Source organism: Hemitrygon akajei, unplaced genomic scaffold (assembly GCF_048418815.1).
Source record: "Hemitrygon akajei unplaced genomic scaffold, sHemAka1.3 Scf000058, whole genome shotgun sequence".
In the NCBI taxonomy this organism is placed as follows: Eukaryota; Metazoa; Chordata; class Chondrichthyes; order Myliobatiformes; family Dasyatidae; genus Hemitrygon; species Hemitrygon akajei.
The window spans coordinates 1,137,597-1,158,436 of NW_027331944.1; the positions used below are offsets into that span (position 1 = coordinate 1,137,597).

At 44.2% G+C, this 20,840-nt stretch overlaps 1 protein-coding gene across 1 annotated transcript in view; it reads left to right on the forward strand.

Moving 5' to 3' along the window:
* The window catches only part of LOC140721611 (cell adhesion molecule CEACAM1-like), a 38,777-nt gene that overhangs the window by 654 nt on the left and 17,283 nt on the right, over positions 1-20,840 (forward strand). The window contains exons 3-4 of the mRNA XM_073036422.1: positions 4,019-4,294; positions 5,495-5,755. Coding sequence (XP_072892523.1) covers positions 4,019-4,294; positions 5,495-5,755 — 537 coding nt within the window. The remainder of the gene's footprint in view (positions 1-4,018; positions 4,295-5,494; positions 5,756-20,840) is intronic.

The window sequence follows — 20,840 nt, forward strand, 5'->3', positions numbered from 1 at the left end:
ATATAACCTTTACCGTTCGTTGCTCGATGACAGATTATTTCTCAATGAAAAACTAAACCGAGTGAACAACTCAGTTCCGCTTTAGAATTAGTTTCAAGTTCCTCTCGGACAGGCATCGGCGATGACCGATGATTGTGGACGTAGAACCTGGCCTGTAGTGAACCCGACCGGTCCCACTATTCGGACTGATCGACTCTCACTCGTACTCAGTAAATCAGTAACTATAAAAGGATCAATGAAAAATCCACGACAGTGGACCAGACAACAGTCCGTGCAAATACAAATATAAATAAATAGTATATAAATAATGAGAACATGAAACGACGAGATAAAGTCAGAGTGGGCTTGGCCATCGTCGGAGTGGACTGAGGCAGAGTGGGTCGGCTTTGCCTCAATCAGGCTTCGGCGAGAACTGGCAGAGGCGAGGTCTGAACGGGGCACAACTGCGCAAGCGCGTGAAAGTCGGCTCGAGAGGCAGCGGGAGGATTTAAATAGCGAGCAGAGGCTGAGTACGAGCTTCACTCCAGGTGAGGTAAGGACGGGTAAACTCCTTTAATTAATCTAATTAGATTTGGAGTAGGTAATGGAGGCAGCAGTTAGGACTGTTGAGTGCTCCGTTTGCAGTATGCAAGAAGTCAGGGCGAGCACTGTTGTCCCTGATGATTACAACTGCAAAAGGTGCATCCAGCTGCAGCTCCTGACAAACCGTGTTTGATAGTTTTTTTACAGCAATACATAGAAGTACCAACTAGAGAAGGGGCAGTTTTGGAACTTTGGTTAGGGAATGAAATAGGTCAGTTGGCAGAGGTATGTGTTGGGGAGCACTTTGGGTCCAGTGAACACAATGTCATTAGTTTCAATATAATTATGGAGAAAGATAGGACTGGACCCAGGGTTGAGATTTTTCATTGGAGAAAGGCTAACTTTGAGGAGATGCGAAAGGATTTAGAAGCAGTGGATTGGGACAATTTGTTTTATGGGAAGGATGTAATAGAGAAATGGCCGTCAATTAAAGGTGAAATTTTGAGGGTGCAGAACCTTTATGTTCCTGATAGGTTGAAAGGAACGGGTGAAAGATTGAGAGAGCCATGGTTTTCAAGGGATATTGGCAACTTGCTTAGGAAAAAGAGAGATATCTGCGTTAAATATAGGCAGCATGGTGTAAATGAGGTGCTCGAGAAATATAAAGAATGTAAGAAGAATCTTAAGAAAGAAATTAGAAAAGCTGAAAGAAGTTACGAGGTTGCTATGCAAGTAAGGTGAAAATAAATCCGAAAGGTTTCTACAGTTATATTAATAGCGAAAGGATCGTGAAGGATAAAATTGGTCCCTTAGAGAATCAGAGTTGACAGCTATGGGTGGAACCGAAAGAGTTGGGGGAGATTTTGACAATCTATTTTCTTCAGTATTCACTATGGAGAAGGATATTGAATTGTGTAAGGTAAGGGAAACATGTAGGGAAGCTTTGGAAACTATGACGATTAAAGAGGAGGAAGTATTGGCGCTTTTAAGGAATATAAATTGGATAAATCTCCGGGTCCAGAAAGGATATTCCCTAGGCCCTTGAGGGAAGTTAGTGTAGAAATAGCAGGGGCTCTGACAGAAATATTTCAAATGTCATTAGAAATGGGGATGGTGCTGGAGAATTGACATATTGCTCATGTGGTTCCATTGTTTAAAAAGGGTTCTAAGAGTAAACCGAGCAATTATAGGCCTGTCAGTTTGACGTCAGTGGTGGGTTAATTAATGGAAAGTGTTCTTAGATGTGGTATATATAATTATCTGGATAGACAGGGTCTGCTTAGGAACAGTCAACATGGACTTGTCCGTGGAAGGTCATGTTTGACACATCTTATTGAATTTTTTGAAGAGGTTACGAGGAACGTTGACGACGGTAAAGCAGCGGATGTTGTCTATAGGGACTTCAGTAAGGCCTTTGACAAAGTTCCGCATGGAAGATTAGTTAGGAAGGTTCGATCGTTAGATATTAATATAGAAGTAGAAAAATTGATTCAACAGTGGCTGGATAGGAGATTGCGGAGAGTAGTGGTGGATAACTGTTTGTCAGGTTGGAGGTCGGTGACTTGTGGTGTGCCTGAGGGATCTGTATTGGGTCCAATGTTGTTTGTCATATACATTAATGATCTGGATGATGGGGTGGTAAATTGGATTTGTAAGTATGCAAATGATACTAAGGTAGGTGGCGTTGTGGATAATGAAGTAGGTTTTCAAAGCTTGCAGAGAGATTTAGGCCAGTTAGAGCAGTGGGCTGAATGATGGCAGATGGAGTTTAATGCTGATAAGTGTGAGGTGCTACATTTTGTTAGGAATAATCCAAATAGGACAAACATGGTAAATGGTAGGGCATGAAGAATGCAGTAGAACTGAGTGATCTAGGAATAATGGTGCATAGTTCCCTGAATGTGGAATCTCATGTGGACAGGGTGGTGAGGAAAGCTTTCGGTATGTTGGCCTTTATAAATCAGAACTCTGAGTATAGGAATTGGGATGTAAATCGCTCCGAGGAGAAAAGGCCGAGTACACTCAAACTATTCTCGTAAGGCATGCTCCCCAATCCAGGCAACATCCTCGTAAATCTCCTCTGCACCCTTTCTATGGTGTCCACGTTCTTCCTGTAGTGAGGAGACCAGAAATGAGCGCCATATTCCGAGTGGGGTCTCTCCAGGTTCCTTTCTAGGTGCAACATTACATTCAGCTCTAAAACTCAATCCGACGGTTGATGAAGACCAATGCGCCGTACGCCTTCTCAACAACAGAGTCAACCTGCGTAGCGGCTTTGACTGTTCTTTGGATTCGGACCACAAGGTCCCTCTGATCATCCGTACTACCAAGATCCTTGCCATTAATATCCATATTCTGCCATCACTTTGACCTACCTAAATGAACGACCACACACTTACCTGGGTTGAACTCTCACATCTCAGCCTCGTTTTGCATCCAATCAGTGTCCTGCTGTAGCCTCTGACAGCCCTCCACACTATTCACAACAACCCAGTCTTTCCGTCATCAACAAATTTACGAACCCATCCATACGTTCTACATCTACGGCTCTACCTTCATCAATGTGTTTCGTCACATCTTCAAAAAATCAATCAAGCTGATAAGACTCACTTGTCTGTAATTTCCTTGGGCTATCCCTACTCCCTTTCTTGAATACGAGAGCAACATCAGCAACTCCCCAATCCTCCGGAACCTCTCCCGTCCTCATTGATGATGCAAACATCACCGCCAGAGGCTCAGCAATCTCCTCCCTCGCCTCCCACGGTTTCCTGGGATGCATCCCTTCCGGTCCAGGTGACTTATCCAACTTAATGATATCTAAAATCTCCAGTACATCCTATTCCCTAACATCTATCGGCAAAGGCTTTTCAGTCCTCTGCAGGTCATCCGTACAATCGCCAAGATCTTTAACCGTAGTGAATACGGAAGCAAAGTTTTCATTAAGTACCTCTTCCGGTCCCATACACCCTTTTGTACTGTCTCACTTGATTGGTCCCATTCTCCCACGTCTTATCCTCTTGCTCTTCACATACTTGTAGAATGAATTGGGGTTTTCCTTAATCCTGTCTGGCAAGGCCTTCTCATGGCCACTTCTGGCGCTCCTAATTTATTCTTAAACTCCTTCCTGCTTATCTGACAGGTTTCTAGATCTCTATCATTACCCTGTTTGTTGAAACTTTCGTAAGCTGGTGTTTCCTTCTTGACTCTGTTTACAACGGCCTTTGTACACCACGGTTCCTGTACCGTGTATGCTTGTACTTCCCACTGGTCGCGATGAATGGATCACAGTTAGCCAACCTCCAACCTTCGCAATTTTCCCCGAACCCTGTCACGTCCATCTCAAAACATCATGTCCATCAGATTGAATAACTTATAAATGTTTACTTATTATGGAATCATAAATGATTGATTTCATTTTCAGATTCGTAACGGAATTCATAAACCAGCAGATTCTATTCTTGTGTCGTGCACTAACCAATCCCCTATGTTTTAACAGAACCTGTTTCCAATGTCATTGTTACATCTAATGCCACCAGACTGATTGAGTACAGCGACACCGTCAGACTAACCTGCTCCGCAACAGGCACGGATGTCTCTTACCTGTGGCTTGAGGAGAATAACAAGATAATTCCTGGAGGCAGGATTGTTCTGAATGAAGATAACAGCACACTCACTGTTTCTGGAGTGCTACGGACAGACGGAAATTTCACCTGTAGAGCAAGCAATGTGATTAACGAAATCACGAGCGCTCCGTTTTCTCTTAATGTCAACTGTAAGTGTCCCGAGACTCCGGTAGTTACCTATTATATCACAGTTAAGTTTGAAATCCGTGTCTTATTTCGGCGACGGTTAAGCTAACACTGTGTCGGTTGAAATCTGTACTTCAGGTGAAAGAAAGGTGCAGGATAGCCTGGTCTGTCCTGCATGGGTCTTCACACAAAACAATGTGTTTTGAACAATTCCAATGCCCACGGCTCAAAGGCAATTGTGATGTTCATTAAATTTGGATTTGACTCTGCTGAGTTTTGTGTGTCACTTCAGTTCTATTCACTCAAATCGAAATCATCTCTGCAAAATTCTAATTCTGGTTTGTGTTATCTCAACACAATGGAAGCTGATCCGGACTTGGTACAGTGAGGGCAAAGATGTTATTTTTTGGACAAATGGACCATTGAATCCAGCAGCGCTGTGTAAGGCCGTTTAGGGACTTTGATAATAATTCCGGTCACCGGAAGGGACAGGGGAAGTTCAGAGTGTAAAACGCTCACAGCCCTTATCAACCCCACAACCCTTCTGGCAAATGTCCATAGCTACGACGAGGTGGGGATACATTGCTTCAGTGCATATGTGGAAGCGGGAAGTTAGATCTGGATGAAAATCACAATGTGCAGTGGTGTTACAGCCACCGGTCCTCACTGATAGAGACTAAACCTAGAATATTGGAACTGAAAACGCGTCATACCGTAACACGCTGTAAACTGGAGTGTCCCAATAATTGCACATGTCGTCAGTGACTTGACAGTATAGTGTGTGCCCACATGACATTCGGCCCGAACCCTGATTACATGAGTTATTGCATCTACACTCCGAGTTGCCTTACCTGTCCCTGCAGAGAGAGGTGTTGGGTATTTTGTTTGGAAAAAAATGTTGAACTCTCTTCCACAAAACACACACAGCGAGGGAAGCTATACAAAACGATACGCTAATGACTGGCGTGCATTGTATCCAGCTTGGAGGAGGAGACCGGTTTTGGGATATGAGGTAACTGTGCAATTCATAGTTTCATAAAACGTGGATAATCTGACACTGTGTCCCGACTCTCCTCTTTCCCGCGCGTGGCTTCCAGACGAATGCATTCGCCGGTGTGTAGGAGCGCTTTCTCTGGTAGTGGGCTGTTCTTCCTTTCTCGCTGAGGAACTCTGTTGTATCTCTTGTGTGATTTGTTGCAATCCCTTTTGTCCGTTTCTTTTAGACGGACCGGATCGTCCATATATCATCACTCAACCGAACTCCTCTTTTCACGTTGCCGGAAGCTCCCTCAGGTTAACATGTTTCACAGAGTCCCGCCCAGATGCTGAATTGAATTGGCAACTGAACGGTGCCCACCTACACAATGGGCAGGAGGTCATCCTCGACAGCATCTCTGTGAGCAACGCGGGAAAGTATACTTGTGAGGCCTCTAACAGCGTTACAAAAAGGAACAATGCCTCAGCCACGCAAATCAATGTGTTCGGTAGGTAGTTCGTTCCTCCCTTTGTTGAAGTCGTATGTTTAACGGTGTTGGTGCGGCCAGGCCCGTGCAATTCAACTGAATGCCTGAAACCTATTAGAACCTATTCTTATAAGGGATGCTCCCCAATCCAGGTAAATCTCCTCTGCACCCTTTCTGTGGCTTCCACATCCTTCCTGTAGTGAGACGACCAGAACTGAACACGGTACTCCAAGTGGGGTCTGACCAGGGTCCTATGTAGCTGTAACCTTACCTCGGCTCCTAAATTCAATTCCGCGATTGATGAAGGCCAATACACCCTACGCTTTCTTAACCACAGAGTGAACCTGCGCAGCTGCTTTGAGCGTCCTATGGACTGGGACCCCAAGATCCCCATGGTCCTCCACACTGCCAAGAGTCTTACCATTAATACTAGATTCTGCCATTATATTTGACCTACCAAAATGGACGACTTCGCACTTATAAGGATTGAACTCCATCTGCCACTTATCAGGCTAGTTTTGCATCCTATCAATGTCCCGCTCTAACCTCTGACCGACCTCCACACTAACCATTGTGTCTACAGCAAACTTACCAACCCATGCCTCCACTTTCTCATCCAGCTCATTTATAAAAATCACCTCCCAATAGCCTTTGCCTGCCTTCCTGCCAGGATTTAAGTGCAACCCGTCCTGTTTGTACAGTTGACAGCTGCCCCAGAAGAGTTCCCAATGATCAAGAAACCTGAATCATTGCCCCCTTCTCCAAGGGGACATTGCTTTGTGGATCCAGGACTGTCTTGCACACTGAAGGCAAATAGTGGTTGTAGACGGGTCTTATTCTCCACCGGAGGTCGGTGACAAGTGGAGTGCCTCAGGGATCTGTTCTGGGACCCTTACTCTTAGTGATGTTTTATAAATGATCTGGTGAGGAAGTGGAGGGATGGTTTGGTAAGTTTTCTGACGACACGAAGGTTGGAGGTTTTGTGGATACTGTGGAGCACAGTCACAGGTTACAGCGGGACGTTGACAGGATGCAAAACTGAGCTGAGCTGTGACAGATGGAGTTCAACACAGATAAGCGTCAGGTGGTTCATTTCGTTAGGTCAGATGTCAAGGCAGAATATAGCATCAATGGTAAGACTCTGAAGGATCTTGGGTTCGAGTATATTACTGCAACACACACAAAGCTGCTGCACAGGTTGCCTCTGTGCTTAAGACGGCATAAGGATTGAGTTTAAAACCCGAGAGGTAATGTTGTAGCCATATAGGAACTCGGACAGATCCCACTTGTAGTACTGTGCTCAATACCGGTCGGCTCACTGAAGGAAGTATGTAGAAACCACAGGAACGGTGCTGAAGAGGTTTACTAGGATGTTGTCTGGATTGGGGAGAGTGCCTTATGAGAATGGATAGAGTGAACTCGGCCTTTTCCCCTCGGAGCGACGGAGGATGAGAGGTGACCTGACAGAGTTGTACAAGATGATGAGAGGCATTGATCGTGTGGATAGTCAGATGCTTTTTCCCGGGGCTGAAATGTCTAGCACGAAAGGGCATAGTTTTAAGGTGCTTGGAAGTAGATACAGAGGGGATGTCAGGGGTATGTTTTTTACCCTGAGAGTGGTGAGTGCGTGGAATGAGCTGCCGGCGCCGATGGTCGGGCCGATGCGATACGGCTTTTAAGAGACTCCTGGACAGGTACATGGAGCTTATTAAAATAGAGGGCTATGGGTAGCCCGAGGTAATTTCTGAGGTCAGGCCATGTTCGGCACAGCTTTGTGGACCGAAGTGTCTGTATTGTGCTGCAGGTTTTCTATGTTTCTGTGTTTCTATCTGGTAATGTCGAGTCCGGTGCTGATTACGGAATTCAGATACATGTTATCATCCATTGTTTGGTTTGCAATTCATGCTTTTAAGATGTTCACCAGTTTGCATTTTTTTCGGCTGTGTGAGATAACAATTTTCATTGGCTCCACTGCAAATCAATTGTCAGAGAAAAGTATAAAGTTCAGTTCAGTTCATGAGGTGCTGATGTAGTTATGGTTGTTGTATTGTAATCGTTGGAGAGAGAGAGAGAGAGAGAGAGAGAGAGAGAGAGAGAGAGAGAGAGAGAGGAGAGAGAGAGAGAGAGAGAGAGAGAGAGAGAGATGTAACAGCTACAGTCAGGCAAACCTTCCTTTGCTTTCTTAATCCGTCGTATCGGTGTAGTCATTCAGTTATGACCTCTCCGTCCTTCTGCTAGACCGTTCTTCTGTGGTTGACTCGTCACTCTGGCATGGGTGGACACACACACAAGTCCCCACTGGCCTACTTTTACCCTGTGAGCTTTACTGACCGAACTCTTGGTTCAGTCTTCGAAGCCCCCACCTTTCTTGTCGGTTCCAACACTCAATCAGTGTCCACTGGCGTGTCTGGAGGGTGTCTCTCCAGATCTGTCTTTTTATCCCGACTAACGGGGACTCAGCTATCCATCACTCCTGAATGACTGTGTCATCACATAAGGCCACTCCTTCAGTCCACTGAGGAATGTTTATGGGCAAAATAGTAGAAAGATTAAAAAAAACCTTGCAGAAGTCATAATACAGTAAATCAACAGTCTCTCTCCCCTCTCTTATCTGTAGCAAATGTTCTTGCCTGTTTTTCGTCTCTTTCTCATGGTCAGCATAGCAACAGTAATAGTTCGTGTTTCTCAGGGGGGGGGGATGGTTAACTCTGTACCCCCATTGTCCATCAGGTCTGTTCATCACTTATAACATCCCCATCCTTCTGGGAATTTTCGCCAGGGGAAAATTAACTGATAAAGCACATGACTGAATTACAGAGTTTAACAAAAATACAGAAGTTGTCTTAACTACAAGAACAATACATATACACGTTCAAATTAACACCTAGATAAACAACAGCAATAACATTATCACTCCCCTTCACATGTTGTATTTTAATATCAAATTCCTGTAACAACAGACTCCATCTTAGTAACCTCCCATTTTTATTTTTCATGTTAGCCAAAAAACATACTAAAGGGGTTGAGTTCTTAGCTTAGGTGTATATTACAAAATGTGAACCGATACATGTGTGATTATACTGTGGTACATTATAAAAGTTTGTGCAAATACTAATCTCTATTTTACTGTTAAACTTAACATTCAAACAGTCAATCTTTCATGGTGTATTTTTTATCTTTCACATGCTTTGTCAGATTCCCTCAAAACCAGATCCTGTTATTCGAAGTAGCATTTGGTCAACCTTTGTCCCTTTTCCACTTAACTCTCACGTGGTTAGCTTGCTCACCAGTGTGGAATAGGCCTTCACAGACTCCTTTCACAGGAGCTATCTTATCACAAATAGATAGATAGATAGATAGATAGATAGATAGATAGATAGATAGATAGATAGATAGATAGATAGATAGATAGATAGATAGATAGATAGATAGATACTTTATTCATCCCCATGGGGAAATACAACTTTTTTCCAATGTCCCATACACTTGTTGTAGCAAAACTAATTACATACAATACTTAACTCAGTAAAGAATATGATATGCATCTAAATCACTATCTCAAAAAGCATTAATAATAGCTTTTAAAAAGTTCTTAAGTCCTGGCGGTAGAATTGTAAAGCCTAATGGCATTGGGGAGTATTGACCTCTTCATCCTGTCTGAGGAGCATTGCATCGATAGTAACCTGTCGCTGAAACTGCTTCTCTGTCTCTGGATGGTGCTATGTAGAGGATGTTCAGAGTTATCCCATAATTGACCGTAGCCTACTCAGCGCCCTTCGCTCAGCTACCGATGTTAAAAACTCTCCAGTACTATTGCCCACGACAGAGCCCGCCTTCCTTACCAGCTTATTAAGACGTGAGGGCGTCCCTCTTCTTAATGCTTCCACCCCAACACGCCACCACAAAAGAAGAGGGGCGCTCTCCACAACTGACCTATAGAACATCTTCAGCATCTCACTACAGACATTGAATGACGCCAACCTTCTTAGGAAGTACAGTCGACTCTGTGCCTTCCTGCACAAGGGATCTGTGTTGGCAGTCCAGTCTAGCTTCTTGTCTAACTGTACTCCCAGATACTTGTAGGTCTTAACCTGCTCCACACATTCTCCATTAATGATCACTGGCTCCATATGAGGCCTAGATCTCCTAAAGTCCACCACCATCTCCTTGGTCTTGGTGATATTGAGGCGCAGGTAGTTTGAGTTGCACCATATCACAAAGTCCTGTATCAGTTTCCTATACTCCTCCTCCTGTCCATTCCTGACCACACCCCACTATGGCCGGGTGTCATAGAGGTCAGTGTGTGAGGGGGTGAGGTCAATTTGAGAGGGGAGAGGTCAGGGTGAGAAGGGAGAGGTCGGTGTGAGAAGGGGAGAGGTCGAGAGGTGAGAGGGGAGAGAGGTCAGTGTGAGAGGGGAGAGGTCGGGTGTGTGAAGGGGTGAGGTCAGTGTGAGAGGGGAGAGGTGTCAGTGTGAGAGGGGAGAGGTCAATTTGAGAGGGGAAGGTAGGGTCAGGGTCTGGCACATGGCAGGACTCCGAGTTATATTGGAAGATCTGATGTGTACAGAGTGAACAGGACCGAGAGAGTACGGTTCCCTGCGGCGCCCCTGTGCTGCTGACCACCGTGTCAGACCTACAGTCTCCCAACCGCACATACTGAGGTCTATCTGTCAAGTAGTCCACTATCCAATCCACCAGTGAGAGTCTACTCCCATCTCCGTTAGTTTGTGCCTTAAGATCTTGGGCTGGATGGTGTTAAAGGCACTAGAGAAGTCAAGGAATGTAATCCTCTACAGCACAACTGACCCCCCTCTAGGGTGAGAGAGTGATTTGTGCAGCAAATACGTGATAGCATCCTCCACTCCCACCTTCTCCTTATACGCAAACTGAAGAGGATCCTGGGCGTGCCTGGTTTGTGGCCTCAGATTCTGTATTATCAGCCGCTCCATGGTCTTCATCACGTGCGACGATGTTTACCAAACTAAACCCATTTGCTGAACTTCCACACAATACGTTAATTTTAAGCAAGTCATTAATTTTATCTTCAGGATCTTTCATTCTATTTGTTTTCAGTTTAAACAGCTACAGATGATCCCTCTTGGTCAATACAACAGTTCAAGTTCTGCCTCTCCAAATCACATACTTGAATAACATCAAGTTGTTTACCCTTAAATTTCCAAACAAACTGTAATTGATTCACAGGCACATTGTTAACAAGCATTGTTCAGTTAACGGTCCCTTCGCTTTTGTCAATCCTTCTAAAACAAATTCAGACTTTAAATTTTCTTTATTCAATTTAGGGAACAACACCTTTCCATTCTCCTTCAATAATATTCACATCACCAGCTTTCATCTCATCATTAACTTTTTAACACACCTTCTAACACAAACAACTGAGAATTCTCACTTTCCACTGGTACCAAGGTTAACTCTTTCTTCACTGAACCAAGTCCATCTGACCCAAAAGGACTGCATTCCTTTTCAACTAAATCAGATACCTCATACTTTTCCTGAGTTTCAATACTAGGTTCAGTACCCTGTGCATCCACACACTTCACACCCCGTACACAAGCAATACGTGATATCTACCTCTTCCAGGCTTTCAATACCAGTCCCTTTTTCAAATTTTAAGTTACCCTGATCCTCCCAGTTCCTCTCTGGGCAACTCCCCTTCGGAGTAAACTCCACCTTGCGGGTTAAAACAACCTAGTCTGCTAACCCAGCAGACTCCTTCAAGGTAGCGGCATCCTTTTCATCTAGGACAGCCCTTTCCATCATTATCGGGAACACATTTCAATTCTTCAACTGCAAACTGTTCTGTCAAGCCAGACAGATCATCCGTGTCCAACCCTGGAGCTTCTAACTGCCATATCTGTTTCTCATCTTTACTCTGTGCCTCTATAAATTCCCTCCTGACTAAGGGTAGATCTACCTCCTCTCCTTTACTCTCCTTAATCCATTATCCTCCGTTTTAACCACCCTCTAACCCCTCTTGGTACAGGGTCGGTAAAAACGTCTCCACCAAATCAACACTGGACTCATTTCAACTCGGCTCCTGTCTCAGCCGCCTTTCTAGACATGCTGCGAGTTTTGCGCGATGCGGGATAAATCTTGGAATCTATGGGCGGGTCCTCAGCACTCCACTGGCTTATACTTGTTAATTTCACTGCTGAATACACGTCACCCAGAATCTCTCCAGATCCGCACGGGAACTGGGGTTTCTCCTTCCTTCACAGACACCGTCCCTTCCGAGATAAACTTCTCACGGCCCCTCTTGTGCTCTATCTACCTTTGCCTTGCCCATCGATCTGCTGACCGACTCAATGCAACCTGTAGGGATTGCTGTTTTCCCTTTTCCTGGCTCCTCCTTCGGAGAAAAGCACTTAGATGCCATATGACCAGCTTTTCCCACAATTATAACAGGTAAAGCTAGGAACCTTCCTTCCAGCCTGCTTTTCTCCTCCTTACCTTTTCCACCAGCTCCCGGCTTATTTTCTGCCTTAGCCGGTGGGCTTTCTCTACCGTCCCTACTGCATGTCTGGTAACTCTCATTTGAAGACATCTTTGACTTGTGGGTTAAAGTATACTTGTTTGCTAACCTGGCAGTCGCAGACAATCTCTCTGTCTCCTTCTCATCCAAGTACGTCTTCATACTCTCAGGGATAAAACTTTTAAATTGATCCACCAGTACTAACTGTAACAGTTTATCATAATCTCCAACAACCCCTTCTGAGTGCACCAACGCTCACAATATATTTGCATCTCACAGGCAAACTCTAAATACGTTGTGGTTCCACGGCTTTCTCAAGTTCCGGAACTTCAGCCGGTATGCCTCTGGCACCAACTCGTAACTCTTCAGTACAGGCCCTTTTTACTTCCTCATAATTCCTAGACTCATCCATAGACAATGCCGAATACGCTTGCTGAGCCTTCCCCCTAAGTACGCTCTGTACCAGAACAGCCCATTCTCTCTCAGGCCAGTTCTGATTCACAGCCACTTTCTCAAAATGGAGGAAGAGCTTATCGGAATCCATCTCCTCGAATGGAGGTACCAACTGGATCTCCCGACCAATCTTGAACCCCTCATCTGGGTCTGCCGCCCGGTCCTCTTCCCTTTAACCTCTCTATTTCCAGCGCATGCTGCCCTGTCTTTCTCCCTTTCCTCCATCTGCCTTTCAGCTTCCACTTTCCTCCTTTCAGCTTTCCTTTCTTCCTCCTCTCTCCTCCTTTCAGCTTTCCTTTCTTCCTCCTCTCTCCTCCTTTCAGCTTTCCTTTCTTCCTCCTCTGTCCTCCTTTCTTCTTTCTTTTCTTCTCCTCTCTGCTCCTTTCTTTCCTCTCTTCGCCGTGCAGCTTCTCTCTCTGCTTCCATCTGCCTTATCCGAAGTTCATGCTGGCCCTCTTCTCCTTTTCCTCAGCCAACCTTAATTTTTCCATCTCTAAGCTGAACAACCCCCTCAGCTGGTTTCCTCTCAGGGAACAGGTCCAATACATCTGGTGTGAACACACCCTTGGATACATAATGCATAACTATTTCTCTCTGTATATCCACCTTTCTCATCGACGATTTCACCTCTGGGAGATCTAATCGTTTCGCGATATTCACCAATTCAGCCTTCCTGGCACCCTGTAATGGCCCCGCAGTCGGGTCTTTTAAAAATCTGACAATGTCCATCACTGCTCATTTTACCCGTCTGGTTAATCTCACAACCAGATCAGATAAGGGACTTTTATCCCGATTCACTGGCCCCTTAATTTGGTATCAAATCTCGGACGAGCCCCCAATTTGTCACGTACCCCGTAACTGGGTGTCTAACCAGCAGAGAAAGAAGAATCCGTTGGAGTCTGGTGTTACTATATTTAAGGGTGTTTATTAATAAAAATAAGCAAAATCATATCAATAATGCAAATATACATATAAAACTAGCAGTGTACCTAAAAGTGTAGGAATAATAATAATCAATAATAAACAAGCTCTATCGATGTCGAGAGGTAAGTATATTGTCATAGAAAAGTATAAAGTTCAGTTCAGTTCATGAGTGCTGATGTAGTTATGGTTGTTGTATTGTAATCGTTGGAGAGAGAGAGAGAGAGAGAGAGAGAGAGAGAGAGAGAGAGAGAGAGAGAGAGAGAGAGAGAGAGAGAGAGAGAGAGAGAGAGAGAGAGAGAGAGAGAGAGAGAGAGAGAGAGAGAGCGAGATGTAACAGCTACAGTCAGGCAAACCTTCCTTTGCTTTCTTAATCCGTCGTATATTTGTGGTCATTCAGTTATGACCCCTCTGGTCGTCAGCCAGACCGTTCTTCTGTGGTGAACTCGTCACTCTGACATGAGTGGACACACACACAAGCCCCCACTGGCCTGCTATTACCCTGTGAGCTTTACTGACCGATCTCCTGGTTCGATCTCCGAAGCCCCCACCTTTCTGTGGGTTCCCAACAATCAATCAGTGTCCACTGGCGTGTCTGGAGGGTGTCTCTCCAGATCTGTCTTTTTAACCCTACTAACGGGGACTCAGCTATCCATCACTCCTGAATGACTGTGTCCATCAAATAAGGCCACTCCTTCAGTCCACTGAGGAATGTTTATGGGCAAAATAGTAGAAAGATTAAAATAAACCTTGCAGAAGTCATAATACAGTAAATCAACAGTCTCTCTCCCCTCTCTTATCTGTAGCGAATGTTCTTGCCTGTTTTTCGTCTCTTTCTCATGGTCAGCATAGCAACGGTAATAGTTCGGGTTTCTCGGGGGGGGGGTGGATGGTTAACTCAGTACCCCCATTGTCCATCAGGTCTGTTCATCACTTATAACATCCCCATCCTTCTGGGAATTTTCGCCAGGGGAAAATTAACTGATAAAGCACATGACTGAATTACAGACTTTAACAAAAATACAGAAGTTGTCTTAACTACAAGAGCAATACATATACACGTTCAAATTAACACCTAGATAAACAACAGCAATAACATTATCACTCCCCTTCACATGTTGTATTTTAATATCAAATTCCTGTAACAACAGACTCCATCTTAGTAACCTCCTATTTTTATTTTTCATGTTAGCCAAAAAAAAACATACTAAAGGGGTTGTGTTCTTAGCTTAGGTGTATATTACAAAATGTGAACCAATACATGTGTGATTATACTGTGGTACATTATAAAAGTTTGTGCAAATACTAATCTCTATTTTACTGTTAAACTTAACATTCAAACAGTCAATCTTTCATGGTGTATTTTTTATCTTTCACATGCTTTGTCAAATTCCCTCAAAACCAGATCCTGTTATTCAAAGTAGCATTTGGTCAACCTTTGTGCCTTTTCCACTTAACTCTCACGTGGTTAGCTTGCTCACCAGTGTGGAATAGGCCTTCACAGACTCCTTTCACAGGAGCTATCTTATCACAAATAGATAGATAGATAGATAGATAGATAGATAGATAGATAGATAGATAGATAGATAGATAGATAGATAGATAGATAGATAGATAGATAGATAGATAGATAGATACTTTATTCATCCCCATGGGGAAATACAACTTTTTTCCAATGTCCCATACACTTGTTGTAGCAAAACTAATTACATACAATACTTAACTCAGTAAAGAATATGATATGCATCTAAATCACTATCTCAAAAAGCATTAATAATAGCTTTTAAAAAGTTCTTAAGTCCTGGCGGTAGAATTGTAAAGCCTAATGGCATTGGGGAGTATTGACCTCTTCATCCTGTCTGAGGAGCATTGCATCGATAGTAACCTGTCGCTGAAACTGCTTCTCTGTCTCTGGATGGTGCTATGTAGAGGATGTTCAGAGTTATCCATAATTGACCGTAGCCTACTCAGCGCCCTTCGCTCAGCTACCGATGTTAAACTCTCCAGTACTTTGCCCACGACAGAGCCCGCCTTCCTTACCAGCTTATTAAGACGTGAGGCGTCCCTCTTCTTAATGCTTCCTCCCCCAACACGCCACCACAAAGAAGAGGGCGCTCTCCACAACTGACCTATAGAACATCTTCAGCATCTCACTACAGACATTGAATGACGCCAACCTTCTTAGGAAGTACAGTCGACTCTGTGCCTTCCTGCACAAGGGATCTGTGTTGGCAGTCCAGTCTAGCTTCTTGTCTAACTGTACTCCCAGATACTTGTAGGTCTTAACCTGCTCCACACATTCTCCATTAATGATCACTGGCTCCATATGAGGCCTAGATCTCCTAAAGTCCACCACCATCTCCTTGTCTTGGTGGATATTGAGGCGCAGGTAGTTTGAGTTGCACCATATCACAAAGTCCTGTATCAGTTTCCTATACTCCTCCTCCTGTCCATTCCTGACACACCCCCACTATGGCCGTGTCATCAGCGAACTTCTGCACATGGCAGGACTCCGAGTTATATTGGAAGTCTGATGTGTACAGAGTGAACGAGGACCGGAGAGAGTACGGTTCCCTGCGGCGCCCCTGTGCTGCTGACCACCGTGTCAGACCTACAGTCTCCCAACCGCACATACTGAGGTCTATCTGTCAAGTAGTCCACTATCCAATCCACCATGTGAGAGTCTACTCCCATCTCCGTTAGTTTGTGCCTTAAGATCTTGGGCTGGATGGTGTTTAAAGGCACTAGAGAAGTCAAGGGAATGTAATCCTCACAGCACAACTGACCCCCTCTAGGTGAGAGAGTGATTTGTGCAGCAAATACGTGATAGCATCCTCCACTCCCACCTTCTCCTTATACGCAAACTGAAGAGGATCCTGGGCGTGCCTGGTTTGTGGCCTCAGATTCTGTATTATCAGCCGCTCCATGTCTTCATCACGTGCGACGATGTTTACCAAAACTAAACCCATTTGCTGAACTTCCACACAATACGTTAATTTTAAGCAAGTCATTAATTTTATCTTCAGGATCTTTCATTCTATTTGTTTTCAGTTTAACAGCTACTAGATGATCCCTCTTGGTCAATACAACAGTTCAAGTTCTGCCTCTCCAAATCACATACTTGAATAACATCAAGTTGTTTACCCTTAAATTTCCAAACAAAACTGTAATTGATTCACAGGCACATTGTTTAACAAGCATTGTTCAGTTAACGGTCCCTTCGCTTTTGTCAATCCTTCTAAAACAAATTCAGACTTTAAATTTTCTTTATTCAATTTAGGAACAACACCTTTCCCTTCTCCTTCAATAATATTCACATCACCAGCTTTCATCTCATCATTAACTTTTAACACACCTTCTAACACAAACAACTGAGAATTCTCACTTTCCACTTGGGTACCAAGGTTAACTCTTTCTTCACTGAACCAAGTCCAATCTGACCCAAAAGGACTGCATTCCTTTTCAACTAAATCAGATACCTCATACTTTTCCTGAGTTTCAATACTAGGTTCAGTACCCTGTGCATCACACACTTCACACCCCGTACACAAGCAAACGTGATATCTACCTCTTCCAGGCTTTCAATACCAGTCCCTTTTTCAAATTTTAAGTTACCCTGATCCTCCCAGTTCCTCTCTGGGCAACTCCCCTTCGGAGTAAACTCCACCTTGCGGGTTTAAAACAACCTAGTCTGCTAACCCAGCAGACTCCTTCAAGGTAGCGGCATCCTTTTCATCTAGGACAGCCCTTACATCATTATCGGGAACACATTTCAATTCTTCAACTGCAAACTGTTCTGTCAAGCCAGACAGATCATCCGTGTCCAACCCTGGAGCTTCTAACTGCCATATCTGTTTCTCATCTTTACTCTGTGCCTCTATAAATTCCCTCCTGACTAAGGGTAGATCTACCTCCTCTCCTTTACTCTCCTTAATCCATTATCCTCCGTTTTACCACCCTCTAACCCCTCTTGGTACAGGGTCGGTAAAAACGTCTCCACCAAATCAACACTGGACTCATTTTCAACTGGCTCCTGTCTCAGCCGCCTTTCTAGACATGCTGTGAGTTTTTGCGCATGCGGGATAAATCTTGGAATCTATGGGCGGGTCCTCAGCACTCACTGGCTTACTTGTTAATTTCACTGCTGAATACACGTCACCAGAATCTCTCCAGATCCGCACGGGGAACTGGGGGTTTCTCCTTCCTTCACAGACACCGTCCCTTCCGAGATAAAACTTCTCACGGCCCTCTTGTGCTCTATCTACCTTTGCCTTGCCCATCGATCTGCTGACCGACTCAATGCAACCTGTAGGGATTGCTGTTTTCCCTTTTCCTGGCTCCTCCTTCGGAGAAAAGCACTTAGATGCCATATGACCAGCTTTCCCACAATTATAACAGGTAAAGCTAGGAACCTTCCTTCCAGCCTGCTTTTCCTCCTCCTTACCTTTTCCACCAGCTCCCGGCTTATTTTCTGCCTTAGCCGGTGGGCTTTCTCTCTACCGTCCCTACTGCATGTCTGGTAACTCTCATTTGAAGACATCTTTGACTTGTGGGTTAAAGTTATACTTGTTTGCTAACCTGGCAGTCGCAGACAATCTCTCTGTCTCCTTCTCATCCAAGTACGTCTTCATACTCTCAGGGATAAAACTTTTAAATTGATCCACCAGTACTAACTGTAACAGTTTATCATAATCTCCAACAACCCCTTCTGAGCGCACCAACGCTCACAATATATTTGCATCTCACAGGCAAACTCTAAATACGTGTGGTTCCACGGCTTTCTCAAGTTCCGGAACTTCAGCGGTATGCCTCTGGCACCAACTCGTAACTCTTCAGTACAGCCCTTTTTACTTCCTCATAATTCCTAGACTCATCCATAGACAATGCCGAATACGCTTGCTGAGCCTTCCCCCTAAGTACGCTCTGTACCAGAACAGCCCATTCTCTCTCAGGCCAGTTCTGATTCACAGCCACTTTCTCAAAATGGAGGAAGAGCTTATCGGAATCCATCTCCTCGAATGGAGGGTACCAACTGGATCTCCCGACCAATCTTGAACCCCTCATCTGGGTCTGCCGCCCGGTCTCTTCCCTTTAACCTCTCTATTTCCAGCGCATGCTGCCTGTCTTTCTCCTTTCCTCCATCTGCCTTTCAGCTTCCACTTTCCTCCTTTCAGCTTTCCTTTCTTCCTCCTCTCTCCTCCTTTCAGCTTTCCTTTCTTCCTCCTCTCTCCTCCTTTCAGCTTTCCTTTCTTCCTCCTCTGTCCTCCTTTCTTCTTTCTTTTCTTCCTCCTCTCTGCTCTTCTCTTCTTCCTCTCTTCGCCGTGCAGCTTCTCTCTCTGCTTCCATCTGCCTTATCCGAAGTTCATGCTGCCTCTTCTCCTTTTCCTCAGCCAACCTTAATTTTTCCATCTCTAACTGAACAACCCCCTCAGCTGGTTTCCTCTCAGGGAACAGGTCCAATACATCTGGTGTGAACACACCCTTGGATACATAATGCATAACTATTTCTCTCTGTATATCCACCTTTCTCATCGACGATTTCACCTCTGGGAGATCTAAATCGTTTCGCGATATTCACCAATTCAGCCTTCCTGGCACCCCTGTAATGGCCCCGCAGTCGGGTCTTTTAAAAATCTGACAATGTCCATCACTGCTCATTTTACCCGTCTGGTTAATCTCACAACCAGATCAGATAAGGGACTTTTATCCGATTCACTGGCCCCTTAATTTGGTATCAAATCTCGGACGAGCCCCCAATTTGTCACGTACCCCGTAACTGGGTGTCTAACCAGCAGAGAAAGAAGAATCCTTGGAGTCTGGTGTTACTATATTTAAGGGTGTTTATTAATAAAAATAAGCAAAATCATATCAATAATGCAAATATACATATAAAACTAGAGCAGTGTACCTAAAAGTGTAGGAATAATAATAATCAATAATAAACAAGCTCTATCGATGTCGAGAGGTAAGTATATTGTCATAGAAAAGTATAAAGTTCAGTTCAGTTCATGAGTGCTGATGTAGTTATGGTTGTTGTATTGTAATCGTTGGAGAGAGAGAGAGAGAGAGAGAGAGAGAGAGAGAGAGAGAGAGAGAGAGAGAGAGAGAGAGAGAGAGAAGAGAGAGAGAGAGAGAGAGAGAGAGAGAGAGAGAGAGAGAGAGAGAGAGAGAGAGAGAGCGAGATGTAACAGCTACAGTCAGGCAAACCTTCCTTTGCTTTCTTAATCCGTCGTATATTTGTGGTCATTCAGTTATGACCCCTCTGGTCGTCAGCCAGACCGTTCTTCTGTGGTGAACTCGTCACTCTGACATGAGTGGACACACACACAAGCCCCCACTGGCCTGCTATTACCCTGTGAGCTTTACTGACCGATCTCCTGGTTCGATCTCCGAAGCCCCCACCTTTCTGTGGGTTCCCAACAATCAATCAGTGTCCACTGGCGTGTCTGGAGGGTGTCTCTCCAGATCTGTCTTTTTAACCCTACTAACGGGGGACTCAGCTTATCCATCACTCCTGAATGACTGTGTCCATCAAATAAGGCCACTCCTTCAGTCCACTGAGGAATGTTTATGGGCAAAATAGTAGAAAGATTAAAATAAACCTTGCAGAAGTCATAATACAGTAAATCAACAGTCTCTCTCCCCTCTCTTATCTGTAGCGAATGTTCTTGCCTGTTTTTCGTCTCTTTCTCATGGTCAGCATAGCAACGGTAATAGTTCGGGTTTCTCGGGGGGGGGGGGGGTGGATGGTTAACTCAGTACCCCCATTGTCCATCAGGTCTGTTCATCACTTATAACATCCCCATCCTTCTGGGAATTTTCGCCAGGGGAAAATTAACTGATAAAGCACATGACTGAATTACAGACTTTAACAAAAATACAGAAGTTGTCTTAACTACAAGAGCAATACAGATACACGTTCAAATTAACACCTAGATAAACAACAGCAATAACATTATCACTCCCCTTCACATGTTGTATTTTAATATCAAATTCCTGTAACAACAGACTCCATCTTAGTAACCTCCTATTTTTATTTTTCATGTTAGCCAAAAAAAAACATACTAAAGGGGTTGGTGTTCTTAGCTTAGGTGTATATTACAAAATGTGAACCAATACATGTGTGATTATACTGTGGTACATTATAAAAGTTTGTGCAAATACTAATCTCTATTTTACTGTTAAACTTAACATTCAAACAGTCAATCTTTCATGGTGTATTTTTTATCTTTCACATGCTTT